Source organism: Dasypus novemcinctus, chromosome 4, assembly GCF_030445035.2.
Source record: "Dasypus novemcinctus isolate mDasNov1 chromosome 4, mDasNov1.1.hap2, whole genome shotgun sequence".
Classification (NCBI taxonomy): domain Eukaryota; kingdom Metazoa; phylum Chordata; class Mammalia; order Cingulata; family Dasypodidae; genus Dasypus; species Dasypus novemcinctus.
Window position 1 is genome coordinate 80,796,151 of NC_080676.1, and position 16,899 is coordinate 80,813,049.

General features: G+C 37.1%; 1 protein-coding gene across 4 annotated transcripts in view; it reads left to right on the forward strand.

Annotated features, from left to right (window-relative positions):
* GSK3B (glycogen synthase kinase 3 beta) overlaps positions 1-16,899 on the forward strand; it is a 269,348-nt gene that overhangs the window by 164,531 nt on the left and 87,918 nt on the right. For all 4 annotated transcript variants that reach the window (XM_004480769.5, XM_004480768.5, XM_058295766.2 and 1 more), the window contains exons 4-6: positions 5,015-5,125; positions 11,072-11,202; positions 16,561-16,667. In XM_004480769.5, coding sequence (XP_004480826.1) covers positions 5,015-5,125; positions 11,072-11,202; positions 16,561-16,667 — 349 coding nt within the window. The remainder of the gene's footprint in view (positions 1-5,014; positions 5,126-11,071; positions 11,203-16,560; positions 16,668-16,899) is intronic.

Consider the following 16,899-nt stretch of genomic DNA (forward strand, 5'->3'; position numbering starts at 1 on the left):
TTGGCTCAACCTGGATTGTTAGGTTGTCCTTTGGTTGCTCAGAACTGTTCACAGGACTCAGTAATTGGTTGCAGTCTCACTTCCTAGGGCCTTGGGGAGGGAGGTTATAGAGTCCAGAAAAAGCCTGTCCTACTTATTTTTAATTTTGCGTGTACTTCCTTGGTCTGCCAGCAGATGGCGGTCTTTAACAATTCTCAGTTCAGTGCCTGGTTGGCATATATTTGATGCAATATGGACAGGGATCAATGTGGTTGAGCTTTCTGTCTGGAGACTGTGAGCCTTGTAATTAAAACTTTCTCTGAGATAGTTATCCAGCCTTTTCTGGCAGCCCCCGCCCCCCCCCAGGTCAGAAATATTTCCACTCCCCTCTGAGTTCTCAACCATCAGTTCCTGTTAGTAGAGGAGGAGATTGGGAGGGTTGTATATCTTTATCCTTGCCCACAGGGCAAACAATGGCGCAGCCCCGCCTGGCCTTGAAGGGCTCCTGGGACACAGCAGACCAAATTTGTAGGTCAGAAGGAGAGTCAGCCTTAGGCTGTGTCACTCTCTCTCCCCTTTCCTGGGGTGATAGATTTCTGGAACCCTCCTGTCTGTGGTTGCAGGCCCACAGGCAAGAGAGTTCTCAAGTATCTTTAGTGTGGGGTATGGTACGGACTGAAGCAGCCGTTTCAACTCACAATTCTGTCATCACAATTTCCCTCCTTTGTCCGTCTCCTCTGGGCGGTGTTCAGTCTCTGCCTGGTGTCCTAAACCCTACATCTTTATCTGGACTGTTTCAGCCTGTCCTCTAGCTATTTTTCTGGAGGAGAATAGAGTCACATGTCTTTCTGGTCTGCCCAGTTTTGGATCTCTTGATGTTAGTCTTTCCTCAGTCTTTTCTAAGTCCCCTAATTTCATCTGTTTCATATTTAGTGTTTTCTAGAATTTCATACTTGTTCCTTTCCTTACTCACTCTATGTACTCTTCTTGGGTGAGCAGATTTGCTGTCATGGTTTCAGCTACTGCCTAAATCTCCTGCTATGCGCCACTCTTACATTCTGAGTTTCCGCATGACCTGTGTTTTCAACTGCCTATGGAACATAGCTGTCTAAACCATTTTGAGATTTGTTAAGTAAAAGTTCAACTTTTTTTTTCCTTAAGCCTTTTTGCTCTTTATGCTTTCCCTTTTTTATCACCTACCTAGTTGCCCAAGTGTAGAGACTGATAAATGAATTCCAATTTTTCTATTTCTTAGGTTCTCAATTTCTCTCATATTCAACTGGCCCATACATCTGTACATTCCCCCCTACCCACCGCCCTGCCTTAAATCCTGATGCCTTTTACCCTGTTCCAGTCCTTGGATTCTCATAGGACGTTCCTAGCTGCTCACCCTGCTTCCATTTCTGTCTTCCCTCCTTTCCCATCTCTCCATCCTTGCCCATTTTCCACAATGCTGTTGGAGTTAAAACAAACCTGTCAGTCTGTGATCCTATTATTAAATCAATATCCATTGCCTCTGAACTTAATTTATCCGACAGATATTTATTGAGTACTTCAGTGTGCTCAAAACTATTCTAGGTGGAGATAGGGCAATGAATAAAACAAGACAAAAATATTTGCTCTTGTGGGGTTTAGTCTAGTGGAGGGAAGCAGACAATAAAAAGTAAACTATGTAATATGTTAGAAGGTGGTAAGTATTATGGAGAAAAATCAAGTGGGGAAGGTGAATGGGGAGTGTAAAGTTGGGGGAATGGATTACCATTTAAAGTGGGATAATTAGGGAAATCTAAACTAAGAAGGTAACACTTGAGTAAAGATTTGAAGTAGTTGAGTGAAGTGAGCTGTGTGTTTATCTGTGGGAAGAGCATTCCAGCCTAAACTAATAGGCAAACATTAGGTACTACCTAATGTTTTCAAGAAACAGCTGGAAGCCTAATGTGCCTAGAGATGATTGAGCAATGATGAGAGTAGAAGACAGAAATAATGAAGTAGGTATGAAAGATCTTATCAACCATTTATAAGGACTTTAGGTTTTATTTTTAGCGAGGTAGAATGGAGGAAATACAACCTAACATATTTGTTGATATTAGACTATGAATCATAGGGGTAGGAGCAGAGAAACAATTTAGGAGAATATTTACAATAATCCGGGTAAGAGATGATAGTGTCACAGACTAGGTAGGTAGATAGCACTGCAGAGGGGAAAGAAGTGATTGGATCCTGGATAAAATTTAAAGGTGGAACCATGAGTATTTTCTAACATACTGGATATAGGGAATATATGCAGACTTGTGTGCCTGCTTATGTATGAGAGAGAGAGATTGAGATTGATTCTAAGATTTTTTTTTTTTAGTTTGAGTACCTGGAAGAATGGAGCTGCTATTAGCTGACATAGGAGGGAGATTTACAGAGGAGCAAATTCTAAGATCAGGAGCTTAGTTTTGGTTATGTTAAATTTGAGGTGCTTGTTATTTATCCAAGTGGAGATGTCAAGTACAAAGTTGGATATCCTGGTCTTGAGGGTATAGGTGCAGGTTATACATATAACTTGGGGACTCATCATTTTATGAGTAGTATTTACTCATTAAACTGGGATGAAATCATTCAAGGGAAGTGATTTTGAGAAACAGAAGAGGTCTGAGAACAGCCTTCAGGTCCTCCAATTGTTAAGAGATCAGGGGTCTAATAAAATCAGCCAGCAGTGGAGCGCAAGAAAGACCTGCGTTTAACATATAAAGAAAACCAAGAGAGTGTACTTTGAAAAAAGTGTTTCAAAGAAGGGAGCATAATCACCTAAGTCAAATGATAATGCCAAATCAAGTAGAAGGGGAAAGTAAGATGACTGAAAATTGACATTGCATTCAGCAACAAGGGGATTATTAATTGTGCCAGAGAATGAGAGGATAGAGGAATTGGAGAAAGCAAAATATTCCTTTTGATGAATTTTGCTATAAAGTGGGACCAGAAAATGAGGCAATTAGTATAGTTAGAGAAGAGTTTTTTAAAGATAGGAAAAATAACAGCAAGTATGCGTGCTGATTGTAAATGTTCCCACAGAAAGCAAATGATTTATGCAGGAGAAAGACAGGAAATTTTCTAAAGCAGATTTTGAGTAGGAAAAGCTTCTAGGACCTTTTTTTTAAAAAGAAGAAACCCAAAGCAAGACTGGGTTTAAAAAAGAACCTTGGTTAATTTGTCTTTAGTAGCAGAAGTCAAGGAAGAGTTGGTAGGTAGGTTGATATAAGCAAGAATGGTCATTAGCTGAAGACAAAGATAAGGAAGTTGGAGAGAAGATTCAGTAGTCTGGAAAAGTAGGGAAATCAATGAACTAAAGCAAAATATGATTGCTTGACAAATATAATTTCTTAATGATGAATTTAATGTGAGAGGAGTCCATGCTGTTGTAGGTTTCTTTGTAGCCATGTTCTGTTCTTTGGGCATATGTATGGAATGGGCAGAAAGCTGGGTTTTAACCAGGGTTTTGATTTCATCAAATGAGTATAATGACATAAAAGATGTGGCAAAGTCATTCAGGATATATGCTAGAGAAGGAGTTAGCACATTTTTTCTTAAAGGACCAAATACTATTTCGGCTTACCAGGCTGTAAGGTCTCTGTTACAACTATACATTCTGTCATTGCAACCCAAAAGCAGCCATAGAAAATATTTAAGCTAATGAGCAAGGATGTTTTTCAATAAAACTTAAAAAAAAAAAAAAAGATTTTATTTTATTATTTCTCCCCACCCCCTTGCTGTGTCTGTTCATCATCCTAGTTTCTTTAGGAGGCAACAGATACTGAACCCAGAACCTCCAGTATGGGAGGAAGGTGCCTAATTTCTTGATCAGTCTCTATTTCCCTGTTTTGTTGCGTCTTTCATTGTGTTTTTCTTCTTGTGTCTCTTGTTGTGTCATCTTGTTGAGTCAGCTTGCTTGCCTGCACATCGCGCCAGCTCGCAGTCTTGCTCGTCCTCTTTAGGAGGCACAGTAACCTCTGCTCCCTGTTCTGTTGTGTCCCTCATTATGTTTTTCTTGTGTCTCTTGTTGTGTCAGCTTGCCCTGCCTGCCCATCACGCCATCTTGCTCTCTTCTTTAGGAGGCACAGGTAACCAAACCCGGGACCTCCCATGTGGTAGGTGGGAGCTCAATCATTTGGGCCACATCCGCTTCCCTCAAGAAGACTATTTATACAAACAGGAAGAAAGTCATGTTGTTTGCCAAACCCTGTATTAGAGTGGGATAATGATAGACCATGGAATTTAAGCTTGATACAGATGGAAGAGAGGACACAAAGGAATGAGAGGGTGAAAAGGTGGTAGGATCAGTGACAAACTGTCTCACTGAACTGTTTCTTGACCCCTACTGTATGCTTTGATTCCACATCTTGAATATAGTTTTCTTCTATCCTGTCATGTTCCTTTAGATGCAATTCAGATGTCATATCTTTCATACCTGCAGTGGTAGCTCATTGCCTTATAAATAATTATTTTTATTTTAGTTCATTATAGAAGAAAAGTACTTATTCTCCTTATGACTATCAGGTGATCATAGGAGCTTTTTGTAGAGATGAGAGAAATTTGGTAGAATATCTAGTTCAGCTTTTCATGTTAAAGTTGAGGGAAGTGAAGCCCAGAGAGACTGAGTTATACATATGAGTTAACAGGAGAGTTGGGACTCTTTTAACACTCAATTTGATACTCTCTCTAAACCATGCTACCTTTCCCAATATAGGATATGAGGGTATTTATTCTTAGATAGAAAATAAGGAATTTTGTGACAAGTGATATATTTTAAGTCATGGTAAACAAAATAATAGCTTAAATATGATTGAGAATCTTAAGTATTGAAATGCATGTATTTTTTTCATGAAATAATAAGAAACTGTGTTGGACTTATTTTTACTATGACGGTTTTACTCAACTTATTTTGTATGATTAAAATTGAACAGATTATAAATTATCTGAATATGTAAATGTGTAAATAATTGAACATTATATACTGATTGCTAATGTTTGTTTTTCTTTATTAATATTTCAGAAAGATGAGGTCTATCTTAATCTGGTGCTGGACTATGTTCCGGAAACAGTATACAGAGTTGCCAGACACTATAGTCGAGCCAAACAGACACTCCCTGTGATCTATGTCAAGGTATGTTAAGAAGTTGAAGCAATTTCTCATTTTGAAAAATATTTATTATGAGTCAGGGAGAGTGCTTTGTGCGTTTTAGCTGTATTATCACATTTAGTAGTCATGGGAGAAACTGCAAAGTAGATATCACTTGAAATTCACTAAATTCTTGTGTAATTTAGATTTCCATCCACTCTGCCATGAGTTCTTTCAAATAAATAAGATGGCATCAATATTATGTACTGAAAATAACATCTTAATAGAATCTGTGCATCTTTAAAATTATTAACAATTTAGACTTAAGCTGCACATGCACTAGAAATATCTATAAATGGCTTTTAAACATTGAATGTGATAATATATATAACTAAATTGTATAATTTTATACAATATGCTCTGTATATAAGTTCCATGTTGGTAAAATTGTACTTTTCTACCCACAGTTACAGCATTATCGGTCTGTAAAATGAAATTAACATATGAGAAAACACTTTGTGGGCTATAAAGTAAAAGTAATAAAAGGCCTTAACACTGAATCAAAAAGGGACATGCTCTGGACATTAAATAAGAGGCACACAGTGGTTACACCAGTTTTTTGTTACAGTGCTTTAATTCAGCAAATGAATACTAAATAATTGCAGAACAATCTGACCTAAATATTAAAAAAAAAACCTACACATATAACTATAAAACATGATAAAATATAGGTGTTATAAAAGTGATTGAGGTTAGAAATGCCATATTCGTAATTTTTCTAGAACTTTTATTGCAGTATCATATATAATACAGCACAGAATTTCCCACTTTCACCATTTTCATGTGTACAATTCAGTGATATTAATTATATCCACAGTGTTGTGCTTCTGTCCATTACCAAAACTTTTTATCACCCCAAACAGAAATTCTGTACCCATTAAACAATACTACCCAGCACACCTCCCTCCCCAGATCCTGTTAACTTCTTATCTACTTCTCTCTCTCTCTAAATTTGTTTATTCTAAGTATTTTGTTGTAAGTGAAATAATACAATATATCTTCTTTTGTGTCTGACTTATTTCATTCAACCTGATGTCTTTAACATGTAGCATATTTTAGTATTTTATTCCATTATATGTATACCACAATTTGTTTATTCATTCAGCTGTTATTGGACATGTGGGTTACTTTCCACCTTTTGGCTATTGTGAATAATATTGCTATGAACATTGGTGTTTTAGTCCTTTTTTTTCCAGTTCTTTTGGGTAGATAGATACCTAGGAGTAGAATTGCTAAATCATATGGTCATTCTATACTGAGGAACTGCCAAACTGGTTTCCGCATTGGGTAACCATTTTATGTTCTCAACAACAATGTACAAGTGTTACTGTTTCTCTGTGTCCTCCCTAACATTAATTTTCTGTTTTTTGTTTGTTTTAATAGATATCCTAATGAGTGTGAGAAATGGTATCTCATTGTGGTTTTGATTTGCTTTTCCCTAATGGCCAGTGATGTTGAGCATCTTTTCATGTGTTTATTGGCCATTTGTATATCTTCTTTGAAGAAATATGTATTCAAGCCTTTTTTCTCATTTTTAAATTGGGTTTCTTTTTGTTTTTCAGTTGTAGGATTTCTTTATATAATCTGGAAATAAAACCCTTATCAAATGTATGATTTTCATATATTTTTCTCCCACTCTTTATGTTGTCTTTTTACTTTCTTGATAATGACCTTTAATGCACAAATGTTTTTAAATTTTTGATGAAGTCCAGATTTTCTATGTTTTCTTTATTTCTTGTGCTTTTGGTGTCATGTCTTGGAATCCATTGCCTAATAAAAGGTCCTGAAGATTTTCTTCTATGTTTTCTCCTCTAAGAGCAAGTTTTATCTCATATATTAAGGTCTTTGATCCATTTTGAGTTAATTGTCGTATATGGTATGAGGTAGGAGTGTAGTTTCTTTTCTTTTGCATGTGGCTGTCCAGTTTTCCTAGCACCATTTCTTGAAGAGATTTTTCTTTCCCCATTTTTTTTTTTAAGATTTTATTTATTTTTATTTCTACCCACCCCCGCCCCCCAGTTGTCTGCTCTCTGTGTCCATTCGCTGTGTGCTCTTCTGTGACTGCTTCTATCCTTATCAGCGGCACCAGGAATCTGTGTTTCTTTTTTTGTGTGTCATTTTGTGTCAGCTCTCCATGTGTGCAGTGCCATTCTTGGGCAGGCTGCACTTTGTTTCCCGCTGGGCAGCTCTCCTTACGGGGTGCATTCCTTGCGCGTGGGGTTCCCCTATGCGGGGGCCACCCCTGCGTAGCAGGGCACTCCTTGCGCGCATCAGCACTGTGCATGGGCAAGCTCCACTCAGGTCAAGGAGGCCCGGGGTTTGAACCACAGACCTTCCATATGGTAGGCAGACGCCCTATCCATTGGGCCAACCCCACTTCCCCCTTCTTTCCCCATTAAGTACACCTGGCACCCTTGTCAAAACTCATGTTTTAAAAATATGTGGTGGTCACTTTTTTGAATTAGCAAAATTTCTTTGGAAAAAGTGGGAGGGGTGTGGTGACACCTCAAATCAACCCTCAAAATTTATTTACCTAATAGCAAGTGTACATTGATCCATAGCTAAATAAGAACTATTTTTCCTACTACTTTTTAACATAAAATATGCCAAATGGTTTTCTTTTATATCTGACAGCATATTTTAGAACTTTTTTTAGTCGCCCTAAACATTTACTTTTATTATTGAAAATCTCAAGTATATAAAATTAGAGAAAATAGAACAATGTACCTCCATTTACCCTTCATTCAACTTCAGTAATTATTGATTCATGGCCTATCTTTCATCTATACCAGCTACTCCTTGCTACTCCCTTAGTTTATTTTGAAATAAATCCTAGATATTATTATATCATTTGTATTTCAGTATATATGTTTGAATCATAGAGACTTTTTTTAAACAGCAGAATCATATTGTTGTACCTGTATAAATAAAACAGTATTTCATTAACATTATTAACTATCCAGTCAACCAGTATTTATTTTCCCATTGTCTCATGATTTCTTTATAATTTTTTTTCTTTGGATTTCAATCCAAGGAAGGGCCATTTGCTACGATTGGCTAATGTGCCTCTAATGAACTGAAATTCACCTGACTACAGTTTTCATAAGGCCTTTTGAAGAATAATAAGTTTCACGTTAACTTTAATTAACCTAAGTCTTAGTAATAACCTCTAAAGAGATTCCATAAGTCACTGCTTCATCTGACCTTTTAATTTTTTTTACCAAAACACTTGTATCTTTGATTTGAATCATTTTAAAAATTATTTTCATGGTATGTCACTATGGGGTCAGAAGGTAAGTTAGAAAGCTTAAGAGTGAATCTGAACACTGACTTTGGGATAAACAAACCTTAAGGTGTACTCAACTTTCTACATAAAGTTCTTTCTTTGTCAGTCAAGAATCTGATTCTTTCTTCCATGAAAATGTGTATCATTTTCTGTAAATAAAACTGAGGGGGGAAAAATACTCTTTTAAGTTGATTCCAATAGTCAGCTGGGCATTTGTTGTTTGTTCTCCCCCCCCCCCCCCCACATATATAATTTTATTTTATTTTCTATTTTTATTTTTTACTTTTAAAGAAGCTTTACATTATATAAATGTTACCTAAAAATACAGGGGATTCCCTCCCCATCCCATATTTTGCCACATTAACAACTTCCTTCATTAGTGTGGTATATTTGTTACAATTGATGAACACATATTGAAGCATTGCTGCTAACCGTGGATTATAGTTTACACTCTCTCACAGTTTTGTAGGTTATGACAAAGTATATGTAATGACCTGTATCTATCATTGCAGTGTCATACAAGACAATTCCAATGTCCAAGAATGCCTCCATATTACACCTGTTCTTCCTTCTCCCTCCCCTCCTCAGAACCTCTGGTGGCTGCTGTCTTTATATCAGTGATAAAAGTTTGTTCATTGCTAGAATAATAATAAGTCTATAATAGAATAATAGGTCTACTTTAGTCCACTGTTCATTCCCCAATCTTGAGGATTTTTGATGGTGATGTCCACTCTGTTTCTAATTGAGAGGGGGCTTAGGTCCCATGGGGCAGATCGTTAGAACTATGCTACAGTTACACTCTGTTCCTTGGGATGGGTGTTGTCATCATCATCTCCTTGTTAGTTGTCTTGGGTGAGTTCAGTGAACTGGAGAGTAGGTATAACTCGGCTGAGATTCAGGGCTCAACTGGCACATGGACGGACCAAAGATTTTAAGTCTTTGGGGCATATGTTTATCAAGTATAGTGCTAATTATAGGTTCAAATAAAAGAGACAGAAGAGCCATGTTTAGGGAAACTATAAATGAGACTAACTCTGTTACACTGGGGAATATAATTCCAGAGTAAGGCCCACTGACAGGGTGCCAAATTCCTGAGCTTGTCTTTCCTACTTATAATGTCTGGATATCTTTAGAGCCCTCAGGAGCCCCACTGTTTGAGGCACAGTTTACTGTGGCAGTCAATAAGATCCTGGTGAGATGTGCATAAGCTTAACCTCTGTAATGACCTCCCGACTCACTTTGAAATCTCTTAGACATAAAAACTCATTTGTACTTAATATTTACCCCTTTTGGTCAAGGTTTTTTTCCAGATGCATTGCTTGTTGGTACTTTGTAATGATCCTTCGGTGCCAGCGAGGCTCATCCCCGGGAGTCATGTCCCATGCTGGGGGGAAGGTAGTGTGTTTATATACTGAGTTTGGCTGAGAGAGGGGCCTTTCAGGAGGTAATTCTTAGGTAACATATGCTACTAGGCTAAGTTTCAGTTTCACAAGGAAAGGTTCATAAGTACAAGCATCAATATCAAGGTAGGCATTTGTTTTTAAATGGACTTTTAAAATCTACTTATATCTGAAGACTGTTAACATGAAGGCTTCTACCAGGATATCTTAGTTTTTCAAGTTGCTATGACAAATACCACACAATGGATCGGTTTAAACAATAGAAATTTATTGGTTATTGTCTTATAGTTTTGGAGCTAGGACAGGTCTAAAATTGAGGTGTCAACAAGGTGATGCTCTCTCCCCAAAGACTGTAACATTCTGGTGCTGGTTGCTGGTGATCCTTGATGTTCCTAGGCTTATATTCTACCTTGTGTCAGTAGCAAAATCTTCTCTGTTCTCTTCTGGGTTCTGTTGTCTTCCAGCTTCCTGCTCCTTCCTGTGACTTTCTCTGACTATGTCTGAATTTCTGTTTTTGAAAGCTTTCAGTAATCCAGATTAAGGCCCAACCTGCTTTAATTGACTACACCTTAAATTGAAAATAACATCTTCAAGATATTTTATTTACAGTGGGTTCACACCCATAGGGGTATGGATTATATTAAGTATGTGTCTAAATTAGGGTACATAATTCAAGCTATTGTACTAATTACTGATCATTGATTATATATTTTCTCAGTGTACTTGTGAGACTTCTGTTATCAATAACCTCTGAGGCTGATATCTCAGGAAAACTATTATAAATATTCTGAAGATGAAACTGGAAATATTTTTACATTAAATACTAGATACATAGAAAGGTTGATGAATTCAAAAATGGAAAGACCTGAATTTTGCTTCAAATATTGTTATTAGTCAGATGATTTGGCATACCTGTATGAGCTTTTCATCTGTGTTTGAAAAAAAGAAACGCTCATCCCAGCAGGCTTGTGGTGAGATATTAGAAAGATAAAAAGTTATGAAGCATGTTAAAAGCTTTTTTTTTTAAGTTAGTAAAGGGCAGTGCAAATATAACATGGTTAATAGCATTTTGATTAACTGCTTCATGTAGAAATGACATGAAACCTTATAAAGGAAAGTTGAGGGCTAATATTCCATAGCAATTCATCTGTTCTGAAAATCTGTTATTTTATTAATAAATATTCTTAAGGATTCTGATTTGTTTGGGATAGGATGTATTCAGTTAATTTTTACTATTTATTTCAGTTGTATATGTATCAGCTGTTCCGAAGTTTAGCATATATCCATTCTTTTGGAATCTGCCATCGGGATATTAAACCACAGAACCTCTTGTTGGATCCTGATACAGCTGTCTTAAAACTCTGTGACTTTGGAAGGTAAGTAAGGCTTTTCTTTTTCTTTTTTCCTTTCCTTTTCTCCTAGTATAAGTTCTTTTAAATATATTCTTTTCATAGTATTAATATAAACACTGTAATCCTTGGGAGCAGATGTAGTTCAAGCAGTTCCCACAAGAGGTTCCAAGCTCAGATCCCAGTGTCTTCTAAAAACAAAAAAACAGCAAGCAAACAAATGAAAAAACCAACTTAGGGTAACCGATTTCCCACATATGAGGCTTCAATCATTGGCCCCAATACTACAAAAAATAAAAAAATAAAAGCCCTGCTATAGTCCTTATGGAAGGAGTATAAACTAGTGCAGCTCTTTGCAAGGGTAGTTTTGATAATTTCCTCCAGAGTTATAAAAGTTTATATTCATCCAACAATTTCACTTCTCATAATTATTTGCTGAGAAATATTGATTTTCAAAATTATATATACACAGGGATTGTTATAGTTGTATTATTTGTAAATGTCTGTCTGTCAGGAAATGACCAAACAAATTATGGTACATTTGTATATAATGTAATACATGCAGCCATGAAAATGAAGGAGGCTGCTCTCTATGAACTAAAAAGAAATGATTTTAATAAATGTTATGTGAGAAAAGAAAGGTCAAGGCTGTTTATATAGTATGCTCCCTTTCACATTTTAAAAACACACAGTTGGGGGAAACGGACTTTGGCCCAGTGGTTAGGGCGTCCGTCTACCATATGGGAGGTCCGCGGTTCAAACCCCGGGCCTCCTTGACCTGTGTGGAGCTGGCCATGCGCAGTGCTGATGCGCGCAAGGAGTGCCGTGCCACGCGGGGTGTCCCCCGCGTGGGGGAGCCCCACGTGCAAGGAGTGCGCCCGTGAGGAGAGCTGCCCAGCGTGAAAAGAAAGTGCAGCCTGCCCTGGAATGGCGCCACCCACACTTCCCGTGCCGCTGACGACAACAGAAGCGGACAAAGAAACAAGACGCAGCAAATAGACACCAAGAACAGACAACCAGAGGAGGGAGGGGGAAATTAAATAAATAAATAAATCTTTAAAAAAAAAAACACACACAGTTGGGAAACAGATGTGGCTCAAGCAATTGGGCTCCCATCTACCATATAGGAGGTTCAGGGTTCAATACCCAGGGCCTCCTGGTGAAGGCGAGCTGGCCCACACAGAGTACTGCCTTGCGCAAAGAGTGCTGCCGCACACAGGAGAGCTGCCCCGTAGAGGAGTGCTGGCCCACGTGGGGAGCTGATGCAGCAAGATGACCCAAGAAAAAGAGACACAGAGGAGAAACAATAAGAGATGCAGCTACCAGGGAGCTGAGGTGGTGCAAGAGAATGATCACCTCTTTCCCACTCTGGAAGGTCCCGGGATCATTTACCAGAGCCATCTAATGAGAATACAAGCAGACACAGAAGAACACACAGTGAATGGACACAGAGCAGACAATGAAGGAGGGAGGAGAAATAAAATAAATCTTTAAAAACAAAAAACAAAACACAGAATTTTTCTGTAAACCTACAACTTCTCTATTAGTAGTAATCACATAGTATATGACTATATTTGTACAAATATTTGCATGTATATATATGGCTTATTTCCAGAATAATACACAAGGAATCCATGACATTTGCTGAGCATGTATAGCTCAGTGGTTGAGCACCTGCCTTGCATGTATGAGGTCCTGGATTAAATCCCTGGTAAAAGAGAGAGAAAAGAAAAAAGGAAAAGGAGAGAAGGAAGGAAGGGAAGGAGGGAGGGAACTCCGTTATGTTGATTGCCCCCAGGAATGGAAACTTTGGGAATAATTGGTAGTTGGGGACCGTTTTGGTTATTTTTAAATTTTTATTATGTGTATGTTTGCCTTTTTCAATAAGAATTAAAATATTAAAATATTGATTATTAGATATTACTGTATATCCTTTTTTAAAAATTTTCCCCTCCCCTGTCATTGTCTGCTCTTTGTGTCTATTTGCTGTGTGTTCATCTGTGTCCGCTTGCATTCTTGTCAGTGGCACCAGGATTCTGTGTCTCTTTTTGTTGTGTCATCCTGCTGTGTCAGCTCTCTCTGTATGGGCCTGCTCACCTCAGAATCAGGAGGCCCTGGGTTTGAACCTTGGACCTCCTATATGGTAGACGAATATTCTATCACTTGAGCCAAACCCATTTCCCTGTATATCCTTTTAACTTAAGAGTTAACTTCAATTTAGACATGAGGTAAAAAACTTAACAGTGTTTTCTTCCTTTTCCTCTATAATTTCTTTTTCTCCCTTCTCTTTTTGCAAATTTCAACACAGTTTCTGCTGTATTAAACTCATTCCTTGGTAATATACCATGGGTCTGTGGTCAAACTTCATCTTCTTTTCCATTGTGTTCAGTATCTTGTGCCTCTGTGATCTAATCTCTCAATGTGAAATCAAGCTATGTTCCCTTATAATGCAGGGAGTTGCTCGGACACTTCCTCTCTGGTGTAATCACCTTGAGTAATCTCTTTCCTCTCAGACCCTAGAACATCTCCACATAAGTTGGATTCTAATTTAAATTTTTTCAGCCTTTTAGCAGATTCTTACTTTTCAACTCATCTCTTTCTCAATTACATTTTGACCCACACCTGCAGATATCTGTATTCCTGTCTGTTTGTAATACCTTTAAATAATTTCACAGTTAAAACATTGGGTTTAATATTGGTATATTTTCCACAGGGTGTCTTTTTAAAGAAGAGAGATCTTTAAATAGGTGCATCTGCTCTGTGGTGAGTTAATTCTTAGTCTAACAAAGGTGTCATGTTTCAGACCAGCCCCATTATACTGTTTCCTAAATCAAGACACCTTTCATTGGCTCCAGCTTACTTTGCAGGCTATAAATTTGTCCCCTGTATCATAAGAAAGGATGACGGACATTAAATCAAAACTCTTATTTGATGCTTGAAACAAAGCACTACTAATTAATATCTGAAGGACAAACTGCTCAAATCAAACTTTCATTGTTATGGGGTGTCTTCCCCACTGAGTGACTGACTGATATGGACTATAGAAAACTATGAGGCACCAAATGTTCAGTAGAGTCTCTGTTCTCACCACAGTGTCAAAACACTGTTGACATGGGTCATTCTCTTGTGACACAGAAAAATAGTTTTCTTTTAATAAACTTGGAATAGGGATTTCTTATATGGTAATAGCTTATTTTTACAAACCCTTTGTTACAAAGCTGCTCTTTAGGGTTTTTTGTTTTTTTTTTTTAATATTGGCTTAAGGAGGGTTTGGAAGACACTTTAGATACTCAGGTACAAGGTTGGTGGTGAGTTAAACAAAATAGTATTACTTTCTTGTTAAGAGTTCTTTACAGGATTTAAATGGGCCAGGACTTATGAAAGATTGTTTAGGACTAAGGTGGTAAGTGACCACTTTATTAGGCAGTGGGATGTATAATTGAACCCTCAGGCTGCCCAGGAGTTTACAGCTAGCCTCACCTGTTAAGAGATAGATGGTAGCTCCATCAAGTAGTGTTTTAGTCAGTCAAAGGGATACTAATGCAAAATACCAGAAACTGGTTGGTCTCTATAAAGGGTTTTTATTTGGGGTAGAAGCTTACATAAAGCATAGGTTCTTTCCCTCACCAAAGTCTGTTTCCACATAATGGAGGAAGATGACTGCCGACATCTGCCAGGGTTCAGGCTTCCCAGGTTCCTCTCTCCCCGGGGCTTGCTTCTCTTTCCTCTATATGCTTGCTTCCTGGGGCTCCAGCTTAAGACTTCAGCATTAAGCTCCAACATTAAAAACCCTCCAACCCTGTCCTTTACCATGCCTTTTATCTGTGAGTTCCCACCAACATAATCTAATATACCCAGAGGAAAAGCCAGTTTACAAACATAATCCAATATTTCTTTTTGGATTCATCAATAATATCATACTGCTACAAGTAGTGAAGAAATCTGCATGCTAAATGCTTCCAATATTACCTCTGTGTCTTTTAGTGAATTTTCTGACTATATCATTGGAATTCATCTTGTTAATTTATTAAAATGTCTTTTAGAAGGTAGAAATTATTACCAGTTATGCCTAAAACCAGGGCTTAATATTTACTTATGAAATGATTGATTTTGTCAGTACTTAGTGAGATGGCTAAAAAATGAAACTCCCCACGCTGTTCCTTCCTTTATGAAGGAAGAACAGGTTAAATGAAAGTTAATCAATGACCATAAACAAATGGAAGAAGGCCCAGATTTTGAAACACTTGTGACTTGTTTCATATATCTCTAAAACAGTTTTCCTGCACCTTACTTCAAAGTTTTTTTAGCTTTTCTTTATGTTTTTCTTTTTAAAAAAAAAACACACAACTATTTTACTATTGTTGCTTTATATTTATTTTCTTAGTATTGTATGGTAAAATGGTGAGCTTCTATGGTGGGTTTTTGTTGTTGTTGTCGTTGTTGTTTTTGGAGGTACTGGGGCTGGGAATTGAACCTGGGACCTCATATGTGGGAAACCAGGGCAACTTCCCAGAGTTGGTGTTTACTTTATTTTGCTTGTTGTTTGTTTTTTTTTTTCTCAGAGCACCGGAAACCGAACCCAGGACCTCCCATGTGGGAGGCAGTAGCTCAACCGCTTGAGTCACATACACTCCCAGCAGTTTTTTATTTCTGTGTATCTTCAAGTTATCTTGAGGGACATCTCAAAAGAAATTAATTTTTTAATATGTAAAATGCATGCCACAAAGTATTCTTAAAGATTTGCAATAAGAGAAAATGTAATTAAACTCAATACTGCAGAATTAGAATTCATAGGCTATGAATCATCTCTAAAGGAATGAGCCTGCCTTTTTTCAATTTATTGGGTAACAAACGCTTAGTTAATACATTGATTAAGATGGTAGAGAAATAAAATAAAATGGGTCTGTAAGCCTTGCGAAATTCATACTGAGTCAGAAGTCAAATTGTAAGACAGTGACCAATTTTAAAAAAATCATTTTGGGTGAGTATTCACTTTTTATTATCATCCAGGAACATTATCATGCTCTTTGGTTGGAGGAGGGGACCTCTTACTTTTCTGCTCTTCCTTCTTTGTATTTCAGAGGTAGAATTTGGGGAACAAAGGATCAGAAGAAATGAACACCTACCCTTTGTGACTTTTTATCTGTTTTTTCCCTTAGGCAATAGTTGGCATATGCTTCTTTTAATTCTTTTTTTCCAACTAATGTGATAAAATTGTAAATTTCTTATGTCAGAGATAGTTATTGTCCCTTTTTTCTTTTTTGTATGTTGTGTGATTGAAATTATGTGATTCCTAGACTTTCAGTGTTGTGAATAATAGCAGTTGAGATCATTTTAAGGTTTAAATTTAGTTTAAAGAATTTCTGCTTTTTATTTTTTTATTAGTGCAAAGCAGCTGGTCCGAGGAGAACCCAATGTTTCGTATATCTGTTCTCGGTACTATAGGGCACCAGAGTTGATCTTTGGAGCCACTGATTATACCTCTAGTATTGGTAAGTACTGAATCTGAATATAATGTCTTATAATTATTAATTCATCTTGTTTTTAGTTTTTACTAAACTAAATACTTTAGTTGTTTACTAACCTATACTTCCACTTAAATGTAAAGATGGGTTGTTGTTACTAACCTATACTTTCACTTAAATATAAAGTATGTGTATACCTTAAAATTGTTTTTTTCTTAGGATTGATATACAAAAATAATATAGAATTTTTTTAGTTTTA